Here is a 23,031-nt window from a genome sequence, read left to right as displayed (position 1 = left end):
CTGCGATATAGTATCCCAAGAATTTGTCCTCGATATTAAAAGTAAATAAGAAATGAAAAAGAAAGAAAAAAAAATCACCGAATAACGTCATAAGTCAGATTCATTTCTTATGTCAGCCGCCTAAATGCGCTTATTAGTAGTGATTACGGCTGTATTAATAATGAAACTTCTCCATTCCTTAAACGAAATATATTTTTCCTTTAAAACTTTGATAAAATATCTACAGTGACTCGTAATATATATATATATATATATTCAACTGCTTTAACTCATTTTTAACTCCGTGAGGAGTCATCGAAAGGCGAACAGTTTGAGAGAAACATGGATTTCATCAAGAAATTATTGTAAAGTAAGTAATGTAAAGTAATCGCCTATTTTTTCAGGCGGGGCTTAACGGACCCAACTACCAATTAGGTGTCGTGGACGGAGGTGACTAGCAAACATACTTTACTGTAAATTTCTCATATTAACCATTAAATAAAATTCGAGGCCTAAGACCAGGGGGATCGAACCCAGTGCCACCACAATACATATTAGCTTCGCAGGTCTCGCCTCCACTACCGTGGCACCTTCAATAAATTATTGTTTCCGCCCTTTTATTGATCTCCGTTGAACTTTTCCTTTGAATTGTATGACAATAGCCTTTGAAGGAATAAATGCACAAAAAAAGCTGCCCTAATACAAAATACTTCAAAGAATAAAAAAGTACGTTGCAAAGGGCTATGCAATGTAGTGAACGGTTAACTTTTGTGTTTAACGATAAGATAGACTAAAGAAATAAGTCCAGCCTCTTTGTGGGTCAACTGAAAAGATCACGTCTTTTAACAAGACCAGCAGCAATTCATCGTAAAAAGAAGTTAACCTCTCAATTCAGGCTACAAGTCGCCAGTCTGGTCTCTTTAAACACTCTCTGGAGGGCGTTTAAAATCTTTTAGACGGGTGTCGGATATCCGTAAACCACTTCCTTGCACGCAAGAGAAAATAAAAAGTAATAAATAAAAAGAAATTACGATAGTTAATTTATGGTTTACCTTCTTTTTAGATGGTGATGAAAATATATCATCTGAATTGCTTTCAGAACCACTTCCAAAAGCCTGTTTTTTCCCACGTTTTGCTTTTGGTTTTTTGGCCTCGTCTGTAGTTTTCTTACTGCTGGCTACTTTGGGGCGGCCTAGAATAAGTGTTTTACATTGTGGTAAATAACATTAACAAAGATGCTGAAGATAAAACAGTTTTGGATTAAGAATAAAAGTTAAATACAAAGTAAAGAAAATGAAGGTACTAGATCTGTCGTTGTTATTATTTCTGAAATATCTTGAGTTTAGATTTTTTTTAAAAAAGAAATCAGCAATCTTTACGCCAACCTTTCGAATAATAATATAATTCACCTTCAGGTTTAAAAGGCAAAAAACGGGAGAGAGATCTGGATGTTTACAAATTATTCTAAAGAAAAGTAAAAAAAAAAAGTAATCGCCTATTTTTTCAGGCGGGGCTTAACGTCCAACTACCATTTACTAGGTCTCATGGACGGAGGCGAATAGCAAACGTATTTTACTATTTCTCATTTAACCATTAAATAAAATCCAAGGCCCAAGACCGGGAATCGAACCCACTAAACCAACAATACATATTAGCTTTGCAGGTCTCGCCTCTTAACCCGCTCGGCTACCGTGGCGCCGTGAAGAAACTAAGACATTATTCAAAATTCGGCTTAAAAATAACTAAAGGATATTTATATGGAATTGACGTACTACACCAAATGGCCTGGATACTTCTACTGGTAATTTCTGATTCTAAAAAATTTGGCACAGCTTTCATGTTTGAAACATAGAAGAAAATGGCACTTTTCACAAAAGAAACCAATTATCATTCGTTTACATACCTTTAGCAGTTTTCTTTTTAGTTTCATTTTCTTTTTCCACCTCTACGTCACTTTTTTTTGGTGGACTGTCATCCGATATTGATAATGCTTTATCCGAAACATGTCCATCTGATTCCGCCGAAGCTGGAAATATTTAGAAAATCGAATTTAAAAACAATAAAATAAAAAAACACAAAGTTTTGAGGTAGAGTTTGGATCAAAAGTTCGACAATTTAAAAGGAAGTTCGATAATTATATATAAAAAGTTAATTGGAAAGCTGCATCGTCTGCGGCGATTAGCGCTAGAAACAGTTTTATTCTTAACTGTTCAATCTTTTCAAAGAAAAACAAAAAAAAAGCTAAGGTTGAAGATAGGTAATCGATCTAAAAGGATGATCCAAAATACTTTGGACGAGAAAAGATTCTAGGATACTAAGCCTCCAAGTGGTCCAAATAATAGAGCTCAAGGCAAATTTGCTGCATCCGAGCGTTCTTTTAAAAAGGCAGCCAAGAAGATTATGGAAGTAAAAATATAGCTTACATTTCACAGTGAATGGTTTAGTCCTGGCTTCATCTTCGGAAGAACTGAACTCACTTCTACGTCCATTCTTGTTCAAACTCTTCATAGATCTAAAGGAACCATCAGAGCCTTCTTCATCAGATCCAAATTTGAATTTAATGTTTGCAGCTGAAATACAACATAACATTGGTACTTTAAATTACTAGATTTTTTTTGCTGATAACTAGGAAATTTCACAGCTGTTTTCCTTTTCTCAATATACGAGTATATTTGCTCGCCTACACATTTTTTTTGTCAACAATTTAAAAAAAATCTTGAAACAAAAGTTTTTAGGGTTATCTCGAATTCATAAAAGTAGTTTTAAGCAATCTCTATCTCTCTATTGTGTGTGAGAGGGTTACATCAATGTAAACAGCTTAAATTTAATAGGTTGAAAAAATAATTGCCATTTCAGTCGTGGTACAAATATTCTGCCGAGCTTTCGACCTATGGACTAGGTCATTTAGTCCATGAACAGACAAGACAGAAGACACACCAACCCTGTAATGTAAAAATATTACTTTGTAAACTAGCCCTGAAGATGACCTAGTAGGTCGAAAGTTCGGCAGAATAAATGTAACACGACTGAAATGGCAATTATTTTTTCATCCTATTGAAACTATGAATCAGTCACCAAAAATAATGAACAACAACTTAAATTTAATCTTAAGAAAAAAAAAATGGAAGGAGTGAAATTTTAAGCATTCATCTTAACCCTAGAACGACTAGAAGGCTGTGGTCATGAGGCATATTTAGCAAGTATACCTCAACTATTTCATTTTTTCAACCCTTACGGGGTTAAATCAACCATTTATTGGAATTAGAAGTATATCTCATGTGAATAAATAGATGTGATATGAGTAAATGATATGACAAACCAAAAAGATGTCATTTTTTATGAAATTCATTTGCCAAACGCATACAAATACAAATAAATAAAATAATAAAGATAAAAATGTACTACAATCAAAAAAACATCCAAATTACGAGGGGCACTACTTATATTTTAAGCCTTGGCAACACTGGGTACAATAGTGCCTTCAGAGGAACGTAGAACGGTCAATTCTGAATGGTACACAAACATTTGTTTGCCGCAAGTATTCGATGAAATTAGGAAAACAAACAAGCGCCGTCGGATCATTCCTCATCAAGACAATGCCAGCTGTCACACATCTCGTCTAACAACCGACTATTTGTGCACTCAAAAAATCGAATTAAATCGGCTCATCCGCCGTACAGTCCTGATTTCGCACCAAATGACTTCTTTTTGTTTCCGAACGTCAAGAATAAATTACGTGGACAACGATTTTCGTCGGCAGAAGAAAGCCGTTGATACATTCACAAAAACCATGTTTTGGAGGTGTCTCAAGCGGAATGGAAAAAAATGCTTTGACAAGTGGTTCGAACGTATGCAGAAGTGTATAGATCATAAAGGAGAATATTTTGAAAAATAATAAAGTCATTTTCAATGACAAATTACTGTTTTTTTTTTATTATTAGGCTCAAAATATAAATAGTGCCCCCCCTCGTAGAATGAAAAAATGGAATCACTGTATGAGAAAAATCAAATCTATCAACCACACAATCATGAAAATGTAGCAAGTAGCAAGTATTGTCAACAAGGCAGTGTCCCAAGTATGGACACCTACCAGGAGAAACCAGCAAAATAACTTCAAAAACCGCGTAATGGAAAGCGCGGTAAAAATGACCTTCCCACTTAGTTTATTAAAGACTGAATAAGATGGAGTTTTATACACCAAACCTCTAGACTCAGCGCATACCTATTCTCTTTGATAACAGCCACCTTATAACATATAAATACTTCCACTCCGACCAGGCCAGCCAGTTCTGCCCAAACGCTGTCTAAGTTCAGTTCTGCTCAGCCCGTTATCAGTTCCGCATCAGTCCTACGTGGCGAAGTTCCCCTTCCCCCCATATCTTTTTGAAACTGTTGTTTTATGAACTATTAATATTATAATAAAAATTGTACTCTTAAAAATTTTTCTTTTTAAAAAAGCCCCTAAGGTTGGAAACATAGTGGAGCGGTGAGCAAAGAATCGCGTGCACATAGTGACGAGTTTAGACGCGTTCTCCTTTCGACGAAACAGGATGGAGGAACGATTTATATATGAAAATTCTTCCTTGAAAATTTAGTATTTGCAGCAGCTTAGAAGCAGGAGCTGCATTGTACATGACATAAATAAGTCTAGAAATGAACTTGGTGAATTTCATCACTTTTACCAACAACTTCGGGAGCATACTGGCAAGTTTCATGCGTATTTTCGAATGTCTATATCAACATTTGATTACATACTAGCCCAGTGTAACCCCATTAATCAAAATCAAATTTTATTGTTTTTGAATAATACAACTCACAACAAAAGTTAGGCACAATATAGAAAAATTAACTAAATACAAATCTGTGTAACCCCATTAATCCTAGCAGTTACTTTAAGGTTAGAAAAAAATAAATAAAAAAATAGAAATATACGCAGATAAAAAGAAATTAGTCAATTAAAAAAAATAATAAAAAATTATTAAATCACTACTCCATGATTTGTCGTAAATTAATGTTGTTCATCTAAAAAACTGGAGTAGTACGACGCTACAGAAGAAGGATTGGAGAATTCGTTCTGATCAGAAGTAGTAGGACGTGAAAATGTAATTTAATTTTGCCTAGTATTTAGATGAAAGTTAGCATTAAGGAATTGAGAACCAAATTAAATGTAGCAAAAATTACCTGAATTCTCCATTAACTACTAATTGTTAATTAATTTTAACTATTAATTATTAAAAACTATTGTAGCTTCGCAAATATTATGGTCCCACAGAGGTTTCTTTAAACAAACTAAACCAATAAATGTATCAATATCCATAACCTTTGAACAATAACCTTTAAAAATTGAGCGCGATGAGAGCGAAGAAATCAAACATGTCATAACGCTTTGCTCTACGCTCTATAGATAGCGTTGCTCTATCTTCCCTTTGCTCGCCACTATGCGCGGTCCCATATGTTTACTTGCGTTTGATTTCGCCGCTTTGCTCTTCGCTATCATCGCCGCTTTGCTCGCCGCTCCACTATGTTTCCAGCCTAAAGGTTGCAAAAGATACATATAACTAGGGTACTGAACGCGAAAGGGCTGTCCTACCATTTTTCGCATGCGCTGAAACTAAAAAAAAAAAGTAGGTGTCATGTATGACACAGCCTTGTCTCGTTTTCTAGGGTTAAGTGCGTTTTACGTATGTACAACTGTGTGAACAAAAATAACAAAAATTTGTTTCAATGTCTAAGAAAGTTATCCATAATTGCTTACTGTGTCTAGAGCATAGCAGTTACGTTATAGTCGCATTTAAGGAGTAAAAACTCATTCATTATAGCTCACCTGCACTTCTTCTAGCTACCTTCCTCTCGGGTACCAGTTCTTGTACGTTTGGCATGGAATCATCAGAGTGAAAAGTGTCAGATTCACTTGATGAATCCCATGGGTTCTTCTTCTTTTTCTTTGGACTCTTTTTACTACCGGCCGTACTCTTAACTTGTTTCAACTCTTTATACATAGAACGAGAAAATGTATGCATGTGATGAGAGAGGGTCTTTTAAATTTTGTAATAATAAAAACATTTTTAATTATCTAAAAAAAGTAGCTTACCTTTTTTAACTTTCTTAGTCGCCTTTTGAACTCCTTCTTCAATTAAATCGAACTTATCTTTGCCATCTTCACCTGCTTCCTTTCTTTCTTTTTTCTAAAGATAACAAAAGACGTTCGACTAAGCTAAATAGCATAAATGAATTAAATTAAATTCCAAACAAGGCAAAAAAAACTAACCGTTGGGCCTTTCAATTTTTTTTCTTTCAATCTAACGGCCGTTTCCGCTTTTTTCTTCATATCTTCACCAATTTCCGGAGCAATTCGACGAGCAATCGGAGATGGCAACACTTCCTTAGCTAACGCTGCCTTTTTTTTCCCTAACGTTGCTCCCTTTCCTTTTCCTTTGACAGGAACTCCTTGGCCGGACATATTAGCTAATTCTTCTTGACGTTCCTTTTCCTCAACTTCGTCTAACTGAAATAATTATTTATTTAACAAGTGCGGAAAGTAGTACTTTTCCTCACACGAGGCAGGGTTTGCAGGCACGAGCGAGCGAAGCGAGGCTAGTGCAAGTGCAAATTGCCGAGTGTGAGGAAAATACTTTACACTCGAGTTAAATATTATATTTTTTCTGCAACCATTAGGGTTATTATCTAAAAAAAAAAAAAAAAACTAAACAGGCATCACTAGAATCCACTTTAAATTTCTATAAGGTAACACCATAACCTTTTTAACTGTTATAATTAAAAATATCTAATTATTTATTAAAATATTATTTTTATTTCTATATTTCTTTCAATTTTTATTTTATTTTTTTAATATTCGTTTTTTTAATTATTTAGTTACGTTAAATAAGTTTATTAAAGTTTTACAGAAAATATTTAATAACAAAACTTCTTATATCAAGGAAGCACAATAAAGTTTTTCCACTCACTAGTGAGGAAAGTGACACTAATGGGAATTTCTCCCCACTAGTGAGGTAAAGTTGGGCATTACACAGCTGATTTTAATTGAGTAATGAGAACATTCCTACATGGTTGCAGAAAAAAATGATTTACCTTTTTCTACAATTCCTCACTAGTTACGTTAAATAAGCTTATTAAAGTTTTACAGAAAATATTTAATAACAAAACTTCTTATATCAAGGAAGCACAATAAAGTATTTTCACTCACTAGTGAGGAAAGTGACACTAATGTGAATTTTTCCCCACTAGTGAGGTAAAGTTGGGCATTACACAGTTGATTTTAATTGAGTGTGATTTTTTTGCACCAATAATAAGAGAAAATAGTATCAAAAAGTTGATTTTTACTTAGTAAGAAAAGAATTATAATCGAGAAAATTTTCTATTTTGTTTTCATCAGAGTGCCAGAATTTCCCTTCTAAAGAGCTAATTCTGTATTATTACACTGTTTTGTCGTCAGTATAATATATATATACGTTAATAGTTTATATTCATAAGGAACATATGTGGAACTATAATAAATTTACTTACTTTTTTATGAAGAGCGTCAAGATCATCCAACCATATATCTCCAGCAGATTTTAATTTCAGTGCACCCAATTCGGCTATCTTTATATTCTTCTTGTTGATCAAATCTTCTTTTTTTTCTAGTGTCAACGACCACATTGTCATGCCTAGTAGATAATCAAAATCTGCAGCTCCTTGTACAGCTGTTTCTTCTTCTGCAGCTTCAGCATCTTCATTCCTTTCTGGGGTTTCCTCTTCGTCCTGAACAAAAAAAAAATTGGTTTAGAAGATTAGTGATTATTTCCGGTTGTGGACTGTGACTAATCATAAGTAATTGCTGAAATATGAGACAGAAAGAGAGAGAGAAAATTAGCTTCATCGCTTTATTCAAAATTATAATTATTAATTTAAAGATATATTTCATGCTTCATTACCATTTCGCCTTCTCGTACTTGTTTCGCTTTCCAATACTTCACTGGATCAGATCTGTACCCTCTTTTAAGTAATTCCTCAATCAGTTTTACTTTCTTCTTGTTTTCAACTACAAGCGTTCCATTACATTTTTCTATGATGAACCTAATAATAAAAACAAAAATATAGAACAAAGGAAAATAATTCAGGAAGATTCTTGGCGTTTTATTATTCTATTTTCCGAAAAAAAAATAATTTTATGTACGTTTTGTACAAAATTTTTTATGTCTTATAGCTGTCAAATAGCACATCAATATCAACACTCCTGCACTATGATCGTATGGCTGTTTACATGCATACACCAATAATTTCTCTCACATTCGGGGATAACTAAAAAAGAAGCTTTATAAATGGAAGTCAAGCTTCTCTTATAAACTATTCCAAGGTGTTGGATCAGAGACTTCGAAAAGAAAAAAAAAAAAAAAAAAAAAAAAAGAAAAGATAAATCTAAAAGTTGAGTTCCTAAAAGGTTCGCTGAAAATTCAGATGGCCCCTATAAACTAAGAGATATCTCCTCATTCTTACCTGGCCTGATCGCTCAGTTTGTCAGCTTCTGCTTGTAACATACCCTCAAGATATGCTTTTCTCTTTACATAATATTCCAGTCGTAAATCAAAAAATTCTTTCATGATTTCACTAACTGCATCGTATTTTTTTAGACAACAATGTCTGTCAAATGCACACTAAAAACAGAGAATAATGATAATAATAATAGTACCACGTTTTCAATTAAATAAATAAAACAAATTTTATAAAATCAGGATAACAGCGCAAGCGCTAATATTTACCATTGAAGATAAACTAACGGTAGTCTGTATTTTAAAAAGTTTATGTAATCCATCTTTCTCCGCATTGTACAATTTGTCCGACGATAAGCTGATGACAAACCTCACAGTGGTATCAGTGTGATATTCTTTGAAATCTCTACGGTTTGACAAACAGATGTTCATTTACATAAAAAAAATGACTAAAATATTTTCTTGCCAGTTTTATACGAAGTACTAAAATACTTACGTTATAGTTGCAGGCTGTTTATCTGTACCGTTCAGCATTGGCTCTAATACTGTTTCCTTATAAGGATGTGTCCACGTGCCTATTGGTAGTTCTGTGATTTCTATTTTCTCATCATTGATGATGCCTACTTCTCCGGACACTACAAACTTGCCATCTATCAGATGCTCTATGTCACCTTTGAAATTCTTATACCAAGGTTTCTAAAAACATTAACATTTTTTTACAAATAAATTAAGTCATAAGAATAAATCACAAACAAGTCTATTGATTTCTTAAAGAATAGTTAAATTAGGGAACAAATGAGCCGTTTATTTTGAAAGTGGCCTAACTCCATTTGTCAATTTTTTCCGGTTGCCATGGTTACATGTACAACTTCCTGTTATTTATCAGTAAAGCATTTCAGGCTGCTCATATTCCGAGCAAATACGATAAATTATTGACACAAGTTTTTAGAGTTAGTTCAATAATTGAACCGTGTAGTTTGAAAGTGGCCTAACTCCATTTATACTTAAATCAAGATAATAATATATTATTGATAATGTCAGAAGGCAGCAATTTTAATTAATTAGTATTTAACAAGTTAACCTCAGTTTTTGGACAATTGCGTTAGTTGTATAACCAGTGCGTTTAATTAATATAAAACTTAAAATTGATATTAAATTTTAGAAATTATATCACCCATGGGGAAGAACAGAAGAAGACCATTTAGTTCAGATAGTGAAGAAGAAATAGTTTTAAAGATATGTAAAATAAATTAAGTATGGTTTTATTTCAATTTGAAGCATCTTAAATTATGTTGAATGGACTTGGGCACCTTCAAATTTTATAATGAATCTGGATGTTAATTTTGAAAGTGGCCTAACTCCATTCTTGATAAGAAAACGCATATTATTCACTTAATAATTGCCACTATTTTAATAGGAACTATAAATTTAACACCCTTAGATACACTTAAGCAGTATGACTCATTAGTATCCTATACGTATATTTTTAAATTCATTGAAACGCAAACCCTTAAATATTTAGATTTGAAGATAAATGGAGTTAGGCCACTTTCAAAATAAACGGCTCAAATATAAATGTATATAATTTTTTTAAAATATTATTTACTATTTTTTTAAATTTATGAATATGAAATTAACTTTAGATTCAGGTTAAAAATAGTTTTAGGTAAATGTAACCGTTTTAAAGTCAGAGAATAACACTGTACAAAACAAATTTACTTTTTTATTATAGAGATACTACTTTTCTCAACAGATTTTGATGACACTATAACTGATGTTGTTTGGCAAAAACAAATTTAGTAGAAGGCCCAATTATGGGCCTGAAAACTTACCAGATTAATCAGAGATTCTGTACCGTTAATCATACGCTTCAAATTCTCCATTATCTCTCTAGGATTATAGTTAGGTATTTTGGTCATCCAGCCAGTACCAATACCGTCGGCACCATTAACCAATATCATTGGTATGATTGGACAATACCATACTGGTTCTATTCTTTGATTATCGTCTCGTTGATACCTCAATAGGGGATCATCGTGCGGATGAAAAATCAGTCGCGTCAAAGGGCTAAAAATGAAATTTTAAAAACCAATTTTTCAGCTGTAAATTAAATAATAGAATATTTACAATGATTTTTGACAAAAAAAAAATGTAATTGGGCTCAAAGGTGCATTTATATATGTTTTCTAAAATGAAAAAATCAATAAAATAAAGTCAATGAAAAATATTAGAAATCTCAAACACATAGGAAGTTTTCACTAAGTTATTTTACTGTTTACAAACATTATAACATGCATATAACCTCCCTTACTCTGTTTGAAAGTATACTAATCGATAGAAACATAATAGAAATAAAATTTTCTAAACCAAACTGATGAATCAAGCTTTGGTGACAGTGGAAAAACGGCTTTCTACTTTAAAAAGAGTTACAAATAAAATTTAAACTTCGTTAGATAAAATGTAGAGTGCTACCGCTGGGTAGTTTCTCTCCTCCTGCTCTTCCCGCACCAGTTCATCACTCTCTCCATATTTACTGATTGTATACATGTATGTACATATACAGATTGTAAATTACTAAATAAATAATAAAACTAAAAAATTAGATAAAATGATAGATTGAATATAAAAATGGAAACTAGACGTAATTGTACAGCAGACGCAGGCTTTTTTTCCCCATAGTCTGCATTCAACTTTATCATCGCAGCTTTAAAAATTAACAACAGTGACGTACAAAAAAAAAAAACTGATTATTTCTTAAAATAGCTTCCATTAGAACTTTGTCGTGAATAGAAAACACAAAATTTATGCCATATTTATGAATAAAATAACATCCAAGCCCAAACAGAGAATTTATAAGCAGATACAACTTAAGAAAATTTAACATGTTCTTGTGGCGCCCAAGAGAGAACTTTAAATGTGTATTGTTGTTCTAACAGTTATTAAAAAAAAATTTACCTGAGCATGGTGAAAATATATCTCGGACTGGCAGCATCCTTGCCGCCCTGTAATCTAGTACCAAACTGTCCAATTGGTTGCAATAAGTTAATATTATTAGATCCTACAAAATTTTGTGCTAAATTTATAATAGTGGTCATCAATGACTGTTCACCATGGTGATAAGCAGAGTGTTCCCCCACCGATCCAGCCAATTGGGCTACTTTTACTTCACGTTTGTCGTTTCGTTTAAGGCACGTGAATAAAACCTATAAAAAAAAAAGGGGCAGAAAATAAATCGATGTTATAATAGATTTATAACCAATCATAAATAATATCAATAATCATCGATTAATAAAAATGTAGGAATTTTTTTTTTTAACGAATTAATCAGCTGATAAAGCGAATCAAAATGATAACTAACCTTTCTGGAACCTGGTTTCAGACCATCAACCACATTAGGTATGGATCGTTCGTTGTCCATATTTGAAAACAAAACTAATTCCTTATTTATAAAATCTTTAAAAGTAATGGATTTCGTATCTTTTGTATAGAGATATTCTTCCGGTAGGCCTAAATCTTTACGCCGCTTTCTATCCGTCATCCAATTCGTTAACCATTCTTTACGTTGTTCTACACATTTTTTACTAAAAGCCTTGAAAAAAAAAAAAAAAAATTAAAAAGAGTATAATAATCATCAACAAATTTAAAATTTTTACTGTCTTGTTTAAAAATAAAAGAAGCGTTGTACTAACATAAAATTAAAGAACAAATAATTAAAAAACGTACCAAATAACAAGAATAAAACGTACCATTATGATATGTTGATCACATTCTGGGCCACTATATTTGAACTTAATCCTATGCCGTTCCATATTGCTAAAATATTCTCTTGCCTCCGGAGAAGTGGAGGTTCCCAAACCTGGATGTAAATGATAATAAATTTCTTACTAGTACAATGAAAGCAGATGTTACGATGTACAGATTGGGAGGGCCTAGAAAAAAGTTTTAAAAGAAAACCCAAGATCCTCTCACCCAGGAACAAAAAAGAAATTGATCTTCTTCAAAGATGACCATTTCTTCTTCAAACACAATATTTCAGTTATAAATTTAACTCTTGTGAAAATAATGTGTAAGTGATATGGCCGTATTTTGAAATGAAATAGAACTTTACGAAGGAAATTCACGACCCTCAGTATCACTAGCCTCCCCTACTCTTAGGCCTTTGAATGAGGTATTTATTGTTTTCCTCCTTAGCAGACTAGTTTACATCATACATGCTACCAATTCTGCTATTTCCTACTTAAAGCAATTAATTATAGATACATATCAAGTCACCTTTGTAGTATTTGATGTTATAACTATTTACATTAGCCACTTCCGCTTTCCACTCTACAAATTCTGGTATAGAATAAAATGAAATTACTTCATTTCTCTTAGTTGCCTTTATAATTGGTGTAATAAATACTTCTAAAAATGGCATTTTGATTAGTGAAGGCCAGTTGTAGTGGATAAAATTGACAATCAACCCTTTAATGTGTGATCCGTCCTGAAATAGAGCATACGTTTTTTTTTAATATTAAAAAAAACCAATCGGAATATATCTGTTTTTAAGAAATGAGTGAAAACTTGGTTTTCTAAGAAACAGTTGCTTGATAGAAGCGGAAATAGTTCTAAGTGTTCAATTTGATGCAATACATATGTTCGCAGTTTTCTAAGAATTCTCATGAAAGTTTTCTTATATGAAACAAACTTCGTATAAAAAAAGAAAAAAAGAGAGAGAGAGAGAGAGAGAGAAAAGAGGCCAAATTTATGAAGAAACGTAAATTTGAGTTTACTCAAATTTGAGTTCGAGATTTTCTCTGTTAACATTCACAATATGAATGACTATCAACTAATTTCTTTATTACTTTATTTGATTGTAAAATTCTCTGAAATACTCTATCTAAAAGATGACCGACAAAGCTTGTCGAAATGTCGGAGAAAAAGTACAAAACAAAAGACGTTAGACAATAACAAAAACGGACGAAGCTAAATCATTTTTTAAAAGAGTTTAATTTTTTTATTTACAATAACATCAAATCTAGAATTGGTAAAACTATCTCACGCATTCTTGGAATACAATACAAAAATCCTTTGTAAAAAATAATCGATTTTATAATCGATATGTATATATCGAAAATTCTGGGTAAAAGAGAATTTATATATGTATATAAATAAAATAAAAAGCTAACCTGATCTTGATCAGTCATGATCATCATTTTGCCGTATCGCAACGTTTCCATATCTTCTCTAGTTTCGTATTTCTTCTTATATTGCAGACCCATGATTTTCATTATATTGTTGATTTCGGCATTTTCTAAAATCTGTACGTAAATAAAATTTGCATCGAAAAACAGAGTATCAACAATAAAAAGGATCAAAAAAATACAATATATATAACAAATACGAGGGTCGTTTGAAAAGTCCGTGCAAAGTCAGAGAGATAGCACTACTGGCGCGTATCGAGGTTATGTTTAGTTAGTAGCATCTCTTGGAAGAACACACACCAAGTTTCAGCCAGATCGGTCTATTTCTTTGTGTTTGGCATTCGTTTGAATCGAGGAAGTCGAGTGATTTTCAAAAAATGGACGAAAAAGAATTTCGTGTGTTGATTAAACACTACTTTATGAAAGGCAAAACGCCTCAGGAGACTAAAGAGAAGCTTGATAAACATTATGGTGACTCTGCACCTTCGATTAGAACAGTTAATAAGTGGTTTCAAAATTTTCGGAGTGGCCATATGGGCACAAGTGACGCTGAACGTTCTGGACGCCCTGTTGAGGTTACTACTCCAGAAATCATTTGATAAAATCCATGATATGGTGATGGATGACAGAAGAGTGAAGGTGCGAGAGATTGCTAGTACTGTGGGCATCTCGAATGAACGGGTACATAATATTTTGCATCAACATTTGGACATGACAAAGCTATCCGCAAGATGGGTGCCGCGATTGCTCACGCTTGACCAAAAACGAAATCGTGTGAAGTGTTGCAAGGACGGTTTGCAGCTGTTCCAGAAGAATCCGCAGGACTTTAAGCGTCGTTTCGTCACTGTGGATGAAACATGGATACATCACTACACTCCTGAGACCAAAGAACAATCTAAACAATGGGTTACCAAGGGGGAATCTGCGCCAAAAAAGGCGAAGACCGTTCCTTCGGCCGGAAAGATTATGGCGACTGTCTTTTGGGATTCGCAAGGAATAATCCTCATCGACTATCTGGAAAAGGGTAAAACTATTACAGGTGCATATTATTCATCGTTATTGGACCGTTTGAAAACCGAGCTGCAAGAAAAACGCCCACGATTGGCCCACAAAAAAGTCCTTTTCCATCACGACAACGCACCAGCTCACACCTCAGCAGTTGTGGTCGCAAAATTAATGGAAATAGGGTTCCAACTCGTTTCACATCCCCCCTATTCTCCAGACTTGGCTCCCTCGGACTACTAGTTGTTCCCCAATATGAAGAAATGGCTGGCGGGAAAAAGATTTTATTCAAACGAGGAGGTGATTGCAGAAACGAATGGCTATTTTTCAGACTTGGACAAATCCTATTATTCGGAAGGGATCAACAAACTAGAGCAGCGTTGGACGAAGTGTATAAGCCTAAAAGGAGACTATGTTGAAAAATAAAAATGGTTTACCCCAAAAAATTAAGTAGTTTTTATTTTTGCACGGACTTTTCAAACGACCCTCGTATAATATCAAAACTGACCTGTTTATGTGATGCTTCCCTAACATTAAGCAATTTACCCCTCAATGGGAACACACCGTATTTATCTCTACCGATAACACTTAATCCAGAAACAGCCAACGCTTTGGCTGAATCTCCCTCTGTCAATATTAAAGTACATGACAAAGAATGTTTTGTGCCAGCGTCGTTAGCATCATCTAGTTTTGGTATGCCTAAAAAAAAAGAAACATTCACAATATGTCAGGTGATTGCTAAGAAAAAGAAAAACCTTATAATTACATAGAAATGAAACCCTTTAAAATAATAATAAGTATTTTGTTCGAATTGCATGAGGGTTGGAGCGTGTATAACATCTTAAGGACATCAGCGAGCATAAATATGTATATGTATATATGTATATGTATACATATTATATAGTTTATATATTATATATGTATATAATATATATATGTACCTTTAAGTTTAGACTTTTTCTTCCCACCAGCAGCTTTTTCTAAAATTGATTGCGCTTTAAATTTGGCCCATGTTAGAATTTGTTCAATCAGTCCACTTTTTGCTACCTTTAAATAATTATTTCATTCAAATTATAATACTGAATTTAATTTTTCTAGCAAAAAAATTATTTTAAAAAATAAGAATACCTGATTCATAAATTTTTCCGATAAAGAACATTTAGAGCCAAAATTTTTTGCTTGTAATGTCATATGTTCTTTTGTCTGCGAGTCAAAAGTTGGGTTGACTATCAAACAGTTAACAAAAAGCCACATGTGGGTCTTAATTTGGAAAGGCTTAATGGTCATTCCGCCTTTATTCTTCTTCTTAATCGCTTCTAACAACTGTTTGCAAAGTGCATCGGCCACATAATCTACATGGCGGCCTCCCTGAAAATGGTATAGTTTAGTTTGTATAACCTAAACTTAAGAAATATTCATTCACAGTTATGCTTAGTATAAATAGGTATTCTCTAAATAAAATGCCAGTTATTATATTATAAGCAGTTTGAGGAATTCTCCATGCATTGCTCCAGTTAACTATGGACGCAAGAGCTTTTACAAGAAAAAGACCTTTGACTTCTGTGCAAAATGAAATCATGCTCGTACTGAGGTCTGAACCTCTATCTAAGGTAAAAAGGCATCGCTCAAGGGTTGAGAGCTCCTATCTGTGTGCGTAATTCCCCAATCTCTAATGCGGAGACCAAACATGTACCAACCATTTATCATTTGGCTGGCTCCCACCGCAGTTCTATCGGTAAGATAAAGGAAACTTACCACCAAATAATATTCTTATTGTATTTTATTAAAATTTTGAATTTTTATAGTTAATGGCAATTTTATATTTTTCACAATGTGAATACACGTCAAACACGCTTTACTGGTTAAAAACGATACATTAGACTGAACAACCTACTCATCATCGATATAATCTGCATATGTAAGAAATGTAGACCGACTTTTAGAATATCGTTCCAGCAATCTACATTTCAGAATCTCGCCCTACCTTTTCTGGAACTAGGTAGAAAGATGGGCATGGCAAGCTTATTCCTTATCTTTACAGAACTCAAAAGCAGACGAAAGATTCTTATTTTTTCTAGCTTTCTATACCCTTCTCCGTTAAATTTGGACAAGAAATACTCTATTTTGGCGGAAATGCCCTAAAAATCAAGCATAATATGACTCTAATTGGAAGAATCATAGTGGCACGCCCAATATACGCCAATTACATCATCTCTTTGGGCCAAAAATATATGCTGCATAACAGGGATGGCGAACCTTTTTGAGACATGGGTCAAATTTTGTTCATTTTTTTTTTAGTACTAGCTCTTGGGTCACTAATGCCCATTTGCACAAGAGTTAAGTTTAAAAATTTTAAACTGTTATTTTCAAAACTAAACATCTTTCAAATTCAGTTGGTTTAACGGGTAAAACGGGACGAAACAAGTGGCTATGGAAGTCTCTTTTTACAAACATAACCTTACAAAAGTGTGTTTTATCTGAATAAAAATCTAAATATGGTTATTTGCTTTGGGTTGTCGATTTTTTTTAACAAACAAAATATGAGTAAAATTATACGTTTTATTTGATGTTTTGTAAACACTTTTGCTTTATTTCAAATACTACAAAAGCATTTGTCGTCATTTGCGTTTTTAGAACTGTAATGATCAAACTAAAGGTTATAGATAACATTTAAATTGCTTTTGTGTCAATGCGTGATTGAAAAAAATACAGATAGAATATAAATTATCCACCACAATTAGAAAAATTCTAAATCAACCCGCGTAAAAAACCAAATGGTTGCCTATAGCAATTGTGTAGGTCAGCGAAAAAGCTTGCACGGGTGTCCAGTGTCTGACCCGCGGGGTCATAGGTTCGCCATCACTGTCTTAGTTGATTGGAATTTTCAGAGTTTGAGATGTGTTGTTCGGTTGGAGTTATTTCGCAGGAAGTCAAAATCCCTGCACAATATGGCTTTCACCTTCCTAAGACAACTGACCAAACTAATGAGTTTCGGAAAGATATTAAAAGGGGAAATTCACCTTTGTAGTGGCTATACTGTTCACGAATGACACTTGTTGAAAACCTTTTTCGGAAATAGTAACAGCAACTTCCCATCTGTCGCTCACACTTTCATGAACTACTTTTAATGGGATTCCTGCATCGTCTGATTTATCTTTAATGTACAAATCAATATAATCCTTGAAATTCTTTACCTATAGAAAAATAAACTTTAATTAGAATGCTATTACAATTAAGATAAAGTTAATCAGAACTACTTACTATATTCTACTTACAGGTAATCTGGTTCCATTAAGGAAAACTTTTACTCCTCTTGTAGAAGCTGCTACGTCGAAAGCTCTTCTTGACATCAAATCAACGATATCTTTGTCTAATTTTTCCATTTTAAATTTTGATAAATCAGGACTAAAAGTAACTTTAGTGTAATCTTGTTCTGACGATTCTTTAATTTTTACATCTTCCGCTTTGCCCATATTATCTCTCCACGTCTGGAACATTTTATTTTACTTATTTAATGACTTGCTGGGTAACCAATTATGACGAAGGTAATTAGAAATAAATATTGGTCACAACACGGCGAGCAAGATGTTTCAGGGTTTGAGGGTGTTAGTGAATTTAAATATCTAGGAGCTGTTTTCACTAACAAAAATGAGGTCAGCCCAGATATAGAAAGTACAATATTGGCCAGAAATAGGTGTCCTGGTAGCGCTAAGGCGGACATTCTATAATATATCTCTTTCAAGAAAGCCCCAAATTGACGATCTACAAGTCAGTCCTTAGACCCGTTGTATGGTACGGCTCAGACTCGGGGACGTTGAGGCATGTAGACGAATCGAAATTGAACCGCAAAGGAAAGAAAAGTATTGGAAGGCGATCTATGGACCAGTGTGCCAAGATGCGAGTCTGGAGGTGCCGGAAAAAACGCGGAGTTAAGAGAGTTATATACGGGGGAAGAGGATTTAGTCGTTCGTCGTCAAGCAGGGAAGGTTGTGCGTTGGGTGGGACATGTACAGAGGATGGGAGAGTGAGAGAGCACCACGAAGAGCGCCGCTGGAGGGTCACCCTGGAGGCAGTAGACACCGAGAGGGAGACCTAGGCTGCGTTGGATGTGCGATGTGGAAGAGGATCTCCGGGAACTAGATGTAAGACAGGTGGAGAAGGAAGGCTTGGGGTCAGGTACTGGCGGAGGCCACGGGCTGTAGTGCCACAGTTGAGTTGAGCTGAGAATAAACATTTATAGGAGTTCCTCTCAATGCAATCATAAAATCGTAAGTGATTAATTATCTTAAGACGATGGACCTAGCACAGTGCACAGAAAAGGAGCTTTCGACGACTAAAATGATCTCCCAGGAGTCATTGAAAACTTTATTGAAATCATTTATAATCCTAGCAATGGCATTTCAAATCTAATTCCACAAAAAAAATATATGGCACAATCCCAAAAAGATCTTATTATCCCGTTTTACAACGCGGGGACCATGTTCCAAAAATTAATTGCTTGCAATATTGTACAATCAATAATAATAATAAATGGCTTCAGAATGATGGAACGTGTCCAAGATGGCAGGCAGTATAGAAAGAATAGGAGGACGGCTGTACTTGATCTTCCCACCCAATCCTCCTGGCTAATGTGTGATTTATGGAGGAGAGATGATGATGATGATAACAATGGTGTCCGTTCGCACGAACGAGCCAAATGGTATCGACAGTACCGCCGTGTGCTTGTCACCACTTGTCCACAGGTGGAGAAGGAAGGCTTTGGATAGAGAGGCTTTGGGGTGAGGTACTGGCGGAAGCCAAGGCCCTACACGGGCCTTAGTGCCACAGTTGAGCTGAGTTGAGTTGAATAAGATTCCAATTAAAGTGATAATCTTAACATCATACTTCACATCCCAAGTTAAGAGAATTAACCCTTGGCGCCTACATTTAAGGCATTTCCTGTGAAAACTGATTTACGAAAAACCTATCCAGCTACAATACTTCCCCTTACGAAAGGAAATTAGTGAAAATTAATCTTCTTTCCATTTCCGCTTAGGGCTAGGTTTAGTCGCTTGTGAGTTTCAGCAATTTTTTCATTATAGGAAATAGAAAACGTGTAGCCAAATCATACATCTTACAGCAGTAACGTAGTGTTAAGATACAGAACAAAAAAGAAAATTATCTATAAATTTTACCTGTTTAAATGCTTTCTTATACTCTTTTGTCGAAGTTTCCACAGTGAATTTGGTACTAAATATATTACACAGTTTTGCACCGTAACCATTTCTACCACCTGTCACTTTTTCTTCTTCGTCATTGTAATTAGATGAGGTCAACAAGTGACCGAAAATCATTGTTGGGACAAACATTTTCTCATCTTTATGCATGACCACTGGAATCCCTTGGCCATTGTTCCAAATGGATATAACATTTTCCTCCCTATAAAGAAAAACACACACATACAATTTTACCATCAAGTGTACTAAAGTCATTTTTTTTAATTGTTAATATAAGTTTAAAAAAGAGAGCAGGAAAAAAAGAAAAGAACAGATATCTTACGGATTGATAGTAATTTTAATACAGTTCATTGTAGGATCTCGCTGCTTATTGTCGGCCGCATTAACCAAAATTTCATCAAATATTTTATAAAGTCCAGGAACAAAGGAAATCTCTCTCTGTACCATTGACTCAGTCTCTGTATCGTAAACCCACATCTGTTCGGTGACCGGCTCAACGGAACCTAATTGAAAAAAACAAAAATATAACCTCAATAAAATGAAAATAAATATATTTTTTTCAAGCTAAATTTAAAAAAAAAAAAACGTTTACCAATATACGTGTCTGGTCGCAGTAAAATGTGTTCCAGTTGAGATTTTTTCTGATATATCTTCTCTACAGACATCGCATCATTTTTCGTAGCTGGTGGAGCCACATTATCACCATCTTCGTCCATTTTTATTTCTCTGAAATGTATAAAAATAAAAGTTACAAAAGCGTTTTAAGTAGTATTCATTCAGACTCACTAAGTTCGAGGTGACAATGTTACTTAGGTATCTAGAAAAAAATAAAAACACACGGAACCGGTTGATGACCAAAATATGAGACAATAAACATAGACGACCATCTCATCTCTTAAACTAATTTCAAGGTACTAACTTATATTTTCTTCAATTAAAAATTAAAACCCTAATTCTTACTAATATTATCTAGATTTTAGTAAAACAGTAAATTAAACAGAAATCTCCTGAAGCGGGCACCCACTTCCTTAGAACTGTACCAAAAACGAAGTTTCCTAGACAATGCATTCAAATACACGATCTAGTTTTACATGAATTTAATCTATTTACAAAAATTAGAGAAAATAGTAGGAGTATTTTCGAAAAAAATTAAAACTTTTAACTAAGAAACAGAGAGAGACACAGGAAAGTAAAGCGGAAGAAGAACAAAACCCAGCTTCCTGAAATTCAGATCTAGATCTGGTTGTTCCAATGCGAAAGAAAATCAGCCAACTTCTCAGACAGCAAGCCTTGTACTGAAATTATAGATTTGGTTTCGGCTAATTTGCAGGGATTATTTAATGTAGAAGATACTTTCTTTATAGATCAGTTTTTAATTTCACCTTGACATTGAGTTAGACGTTCCAAAGTTACTTAAATGGTTTTGTAAGTTGTTTTGATATTTGTAAAACTTTAGAAAACCTCTAAAATAGTCACGATGTGGGATAAACCTAAAATAGCATTAACCAGTATAATTAAATATTAATAATAAATAAATAATTTCAACTTTTATTGAAGCACCCTACTTACTTTTGTAGTAGCATGCTCCAGGTTCTGGATGTTGCTTAGATATTGAATGTTTGACAAGTAATTTCATATTTATAAAACCGCGAAAAGAACAAACCATTGCCACTTCCTTCCAGATACGAGTATTCCTTAAACAACTGTTTTTGTTTTTTTTAATTAAGATAAGGGCTCACAGATGAATGTTGGATGTATATTTCAGGTTTTGAAAACTTTCAACGCCGCACCACAAAGAATCGTTAAAAATTGTGAAACTAATAATACACTTTTCAAAATTAAAGTTTTCCAGGCAGTTAATTATTTATTTTTATTTTTTTGGCTTCTGGAGGGTTACCTAAACAGTATTTTTCATCTATTATAACGAGGTGGTACAAACACAATCTCCAAACAGTTAAAATGATTTATAATCTCAAAACACTGCCCCTACTTTATGTAGCGAACAAACTTATTAGTGGCACTTCCAAGTGGAGATTAACGCCGATAGAATGCTTCCTGGGGAGCACCAAAAACAATAATCTACCAGGAATACCATCTCACGTATTCAACACCAAGAATGGCGCTTTAATAAATCCTTCAAAACTATAAAAATTACGCCAGACTTTAGATCAAGACTTAGCACAATAGAACTTCTGAATGAAAATAGCCAGTTGAGACTAAGAAGCAGCAGAGAGAAGATAACGGAGGTAGACATAGTATCTAAAATATGCTATACAATAAATCAGATGGGAAAAGGAAAAGACCACTACACTTGATCGATGATGCTAAGTGCATCGCGAAGTATCGTGTGAGAATATGGCGGCAGTGAATCTGCGAAGATTGAGAAAGTTCAGTTCCTGACAGGATCTCGGAGTAAGTGCACTAAGCTCGATACTCTATTGATAAAACAAATAATCCTTACAAATTAAATTAAATATTAGTCAATTTATATTCAATACTTCTATCTGAGGGGGGCCGCATAGACAACTTTCATCAGCATTACAGACTTTTTTTTAAAAATGTGTAAGTGATCAACATCTGAGGTCATGGGCGCCTTACTTCCAAGTCTTTATAGCTTGCTAGTAGAGTTGACTTAATTATCTAATTAAGTAGGAACACAATACAAATATGAGGGATTATTGGAAGATATTATTAAATATAAAGCGTACTGGCGCAAAAAGAAACTTGAAGCATCAAAACGATATCAATAGAAAACAAGTTCACACTTGAAGCAAAAAAATCAAAAAATCACAAATATCTGGTAGATATACCTGCTTAACCACATCGCCTTGACTTCTTTAAAAATTTAAGATCCAAGAAACTTCTAACACCAAAACAAACAATTTGAGATGATGGTTTTAATGATGACCACTGCATACTCAATGGTAAGATGTGTAATTCACAGCTTACATATTGTTTTATAAAACTCAAAGGTTAAATGTTGAAGGGAAGTAATAAGTTTAGAAAGAGATTACCTGTTTGATAAGCAGTTGCGATGAATTAGCTTCGGTACACAATCGACTTGCCAAAACACCAAACAACGAATACGTAACAAAATGGGCTGTCCAGTTGCCGCTATTACAGAAGCCGAATCTGACAGTGCAACCAACCCACACAAACCAA

General features: G+C 33.9%; 1 protein-coding gene across 3 annotated transcripts in view; it reads right to left on the bottom strand.

The window, feature by feature from the left end:
- The window catches only part of Top2 (DNA topoisomerase 2), a 24,775-nt gene extending 1,744 nt beyond the window's left edge, over positions 1–23,031 (bottom strand). Inside the window, exons 1-27 of one of the 3 annotated variants that reach the window (XM_074112660.1) lie at positions 21,439–21,467; positions 21,252–21,359; positions 20,462–20,595; positions 20,192–20,372; positions 19,828–20,071; positions 17,929–18,141; positions 17,674–17,847; positions 15,782–16,021; positions 15,595–15,700; positions 15,162–15,352; positions 13,637–13,768; positions 12,741–12,951; positions 12,215–12,324; positions 11,827–12,057; positions 11,424–11,671; positions 10,301–10,535; positions 8,965–9,164; positions 8,739–8,874; positions 8,476–8,633; positions 7,914–8,055; positions 7,504–7,740; positions 6,248–6,484; positions 6,071–6,164; positions 5,804–5,968; positions 2,403–2,549; positions 1,883–2,005; positions 1,032–1,171 (exon numbers count right to left, since the gene is read on the bottom strand). In XM_074112660.1, the coding sequence (XP_073968761.1) occupies positions 1,032–1,171; positions 1,883–2,005; positions 2,403–2,549; positions 5,804–5,968; positions 6,071–6,164; positions 6,248–6,484; positions 7,504–7,740; positions 7,914–8,055; positions 8,476–8,633; positions 8,739–8,874; positions 8,965–9,164; positions 10,301–10,535; positions 11,424–11,671; positions 11,827–12,057; positions 12,215–12,324; positions 12,741–12,951; positions 13,637–13,768; positions 15,162–15,352; positions 15,595–15,700; positions 15,782–16,021; positions 17,674–17,847; positions 17,929–18,141; positions 19,828–20,071; positions 20,192–20,372; positions 20,462–20,595; positions 21,252–21,359; positions 21,439–21,452 (4,551 nt within the window). In that variant the 5' untranslated portion in view covers positions 21,453–21,467. Of the gene's footprint in view, positions 1–1,031; positions 1,172–1,882; positions 2,006–2,402; positions 2,550–5,803; positions 5,969–6,070; positions 6,165–6,247; positions 6,485–7,503; positions 7,741–7,913; positions 8,056–8,475; positions 8,634–8,738; positions 8,875–8,964; positions 9,165–10,300; positions 10,536–11,423; positions 11,672–11,826; positions 12,058–12,214; positions 12,325–12,740; positions 12,952–13,636; positions 13,769–15,161; positions 15,353–15,594; positions 15,701–15,781; positions 16,022–17,673; positions 17,848–17,928; positions 18,142–19,827; positions 20,072–20,191; positions 20,373–20,461; positions 20,596–21,251; positions 21,360–21,438; positions 21,468–22,679; positions 22,709–22,883 lie in introns of those variants that run through there. The other 2 variants (XM_074112663.1, XM_074112662.1) reach the window with 2 other exon arrangements.

This window comes from Rhodnius prolixus, unplaced genomic scaffold (assembly GCF_049639745.1).
Source record: "Rhodnius prolixus isolate KJV_2025 unplaced genomic scaffold, Rpr scaffold_1, whole genome shotgun sequence".
Taxonomy (NCBI): Eukaryota; Metazoa; Arthropoda; class Insecta; order Hemiptera; family Reduviidae; genus Rhodnius; species Rhodnius prolixus.
This window is presented reverse-complemented; position numbering and strand designations above follow the sequence as displayed.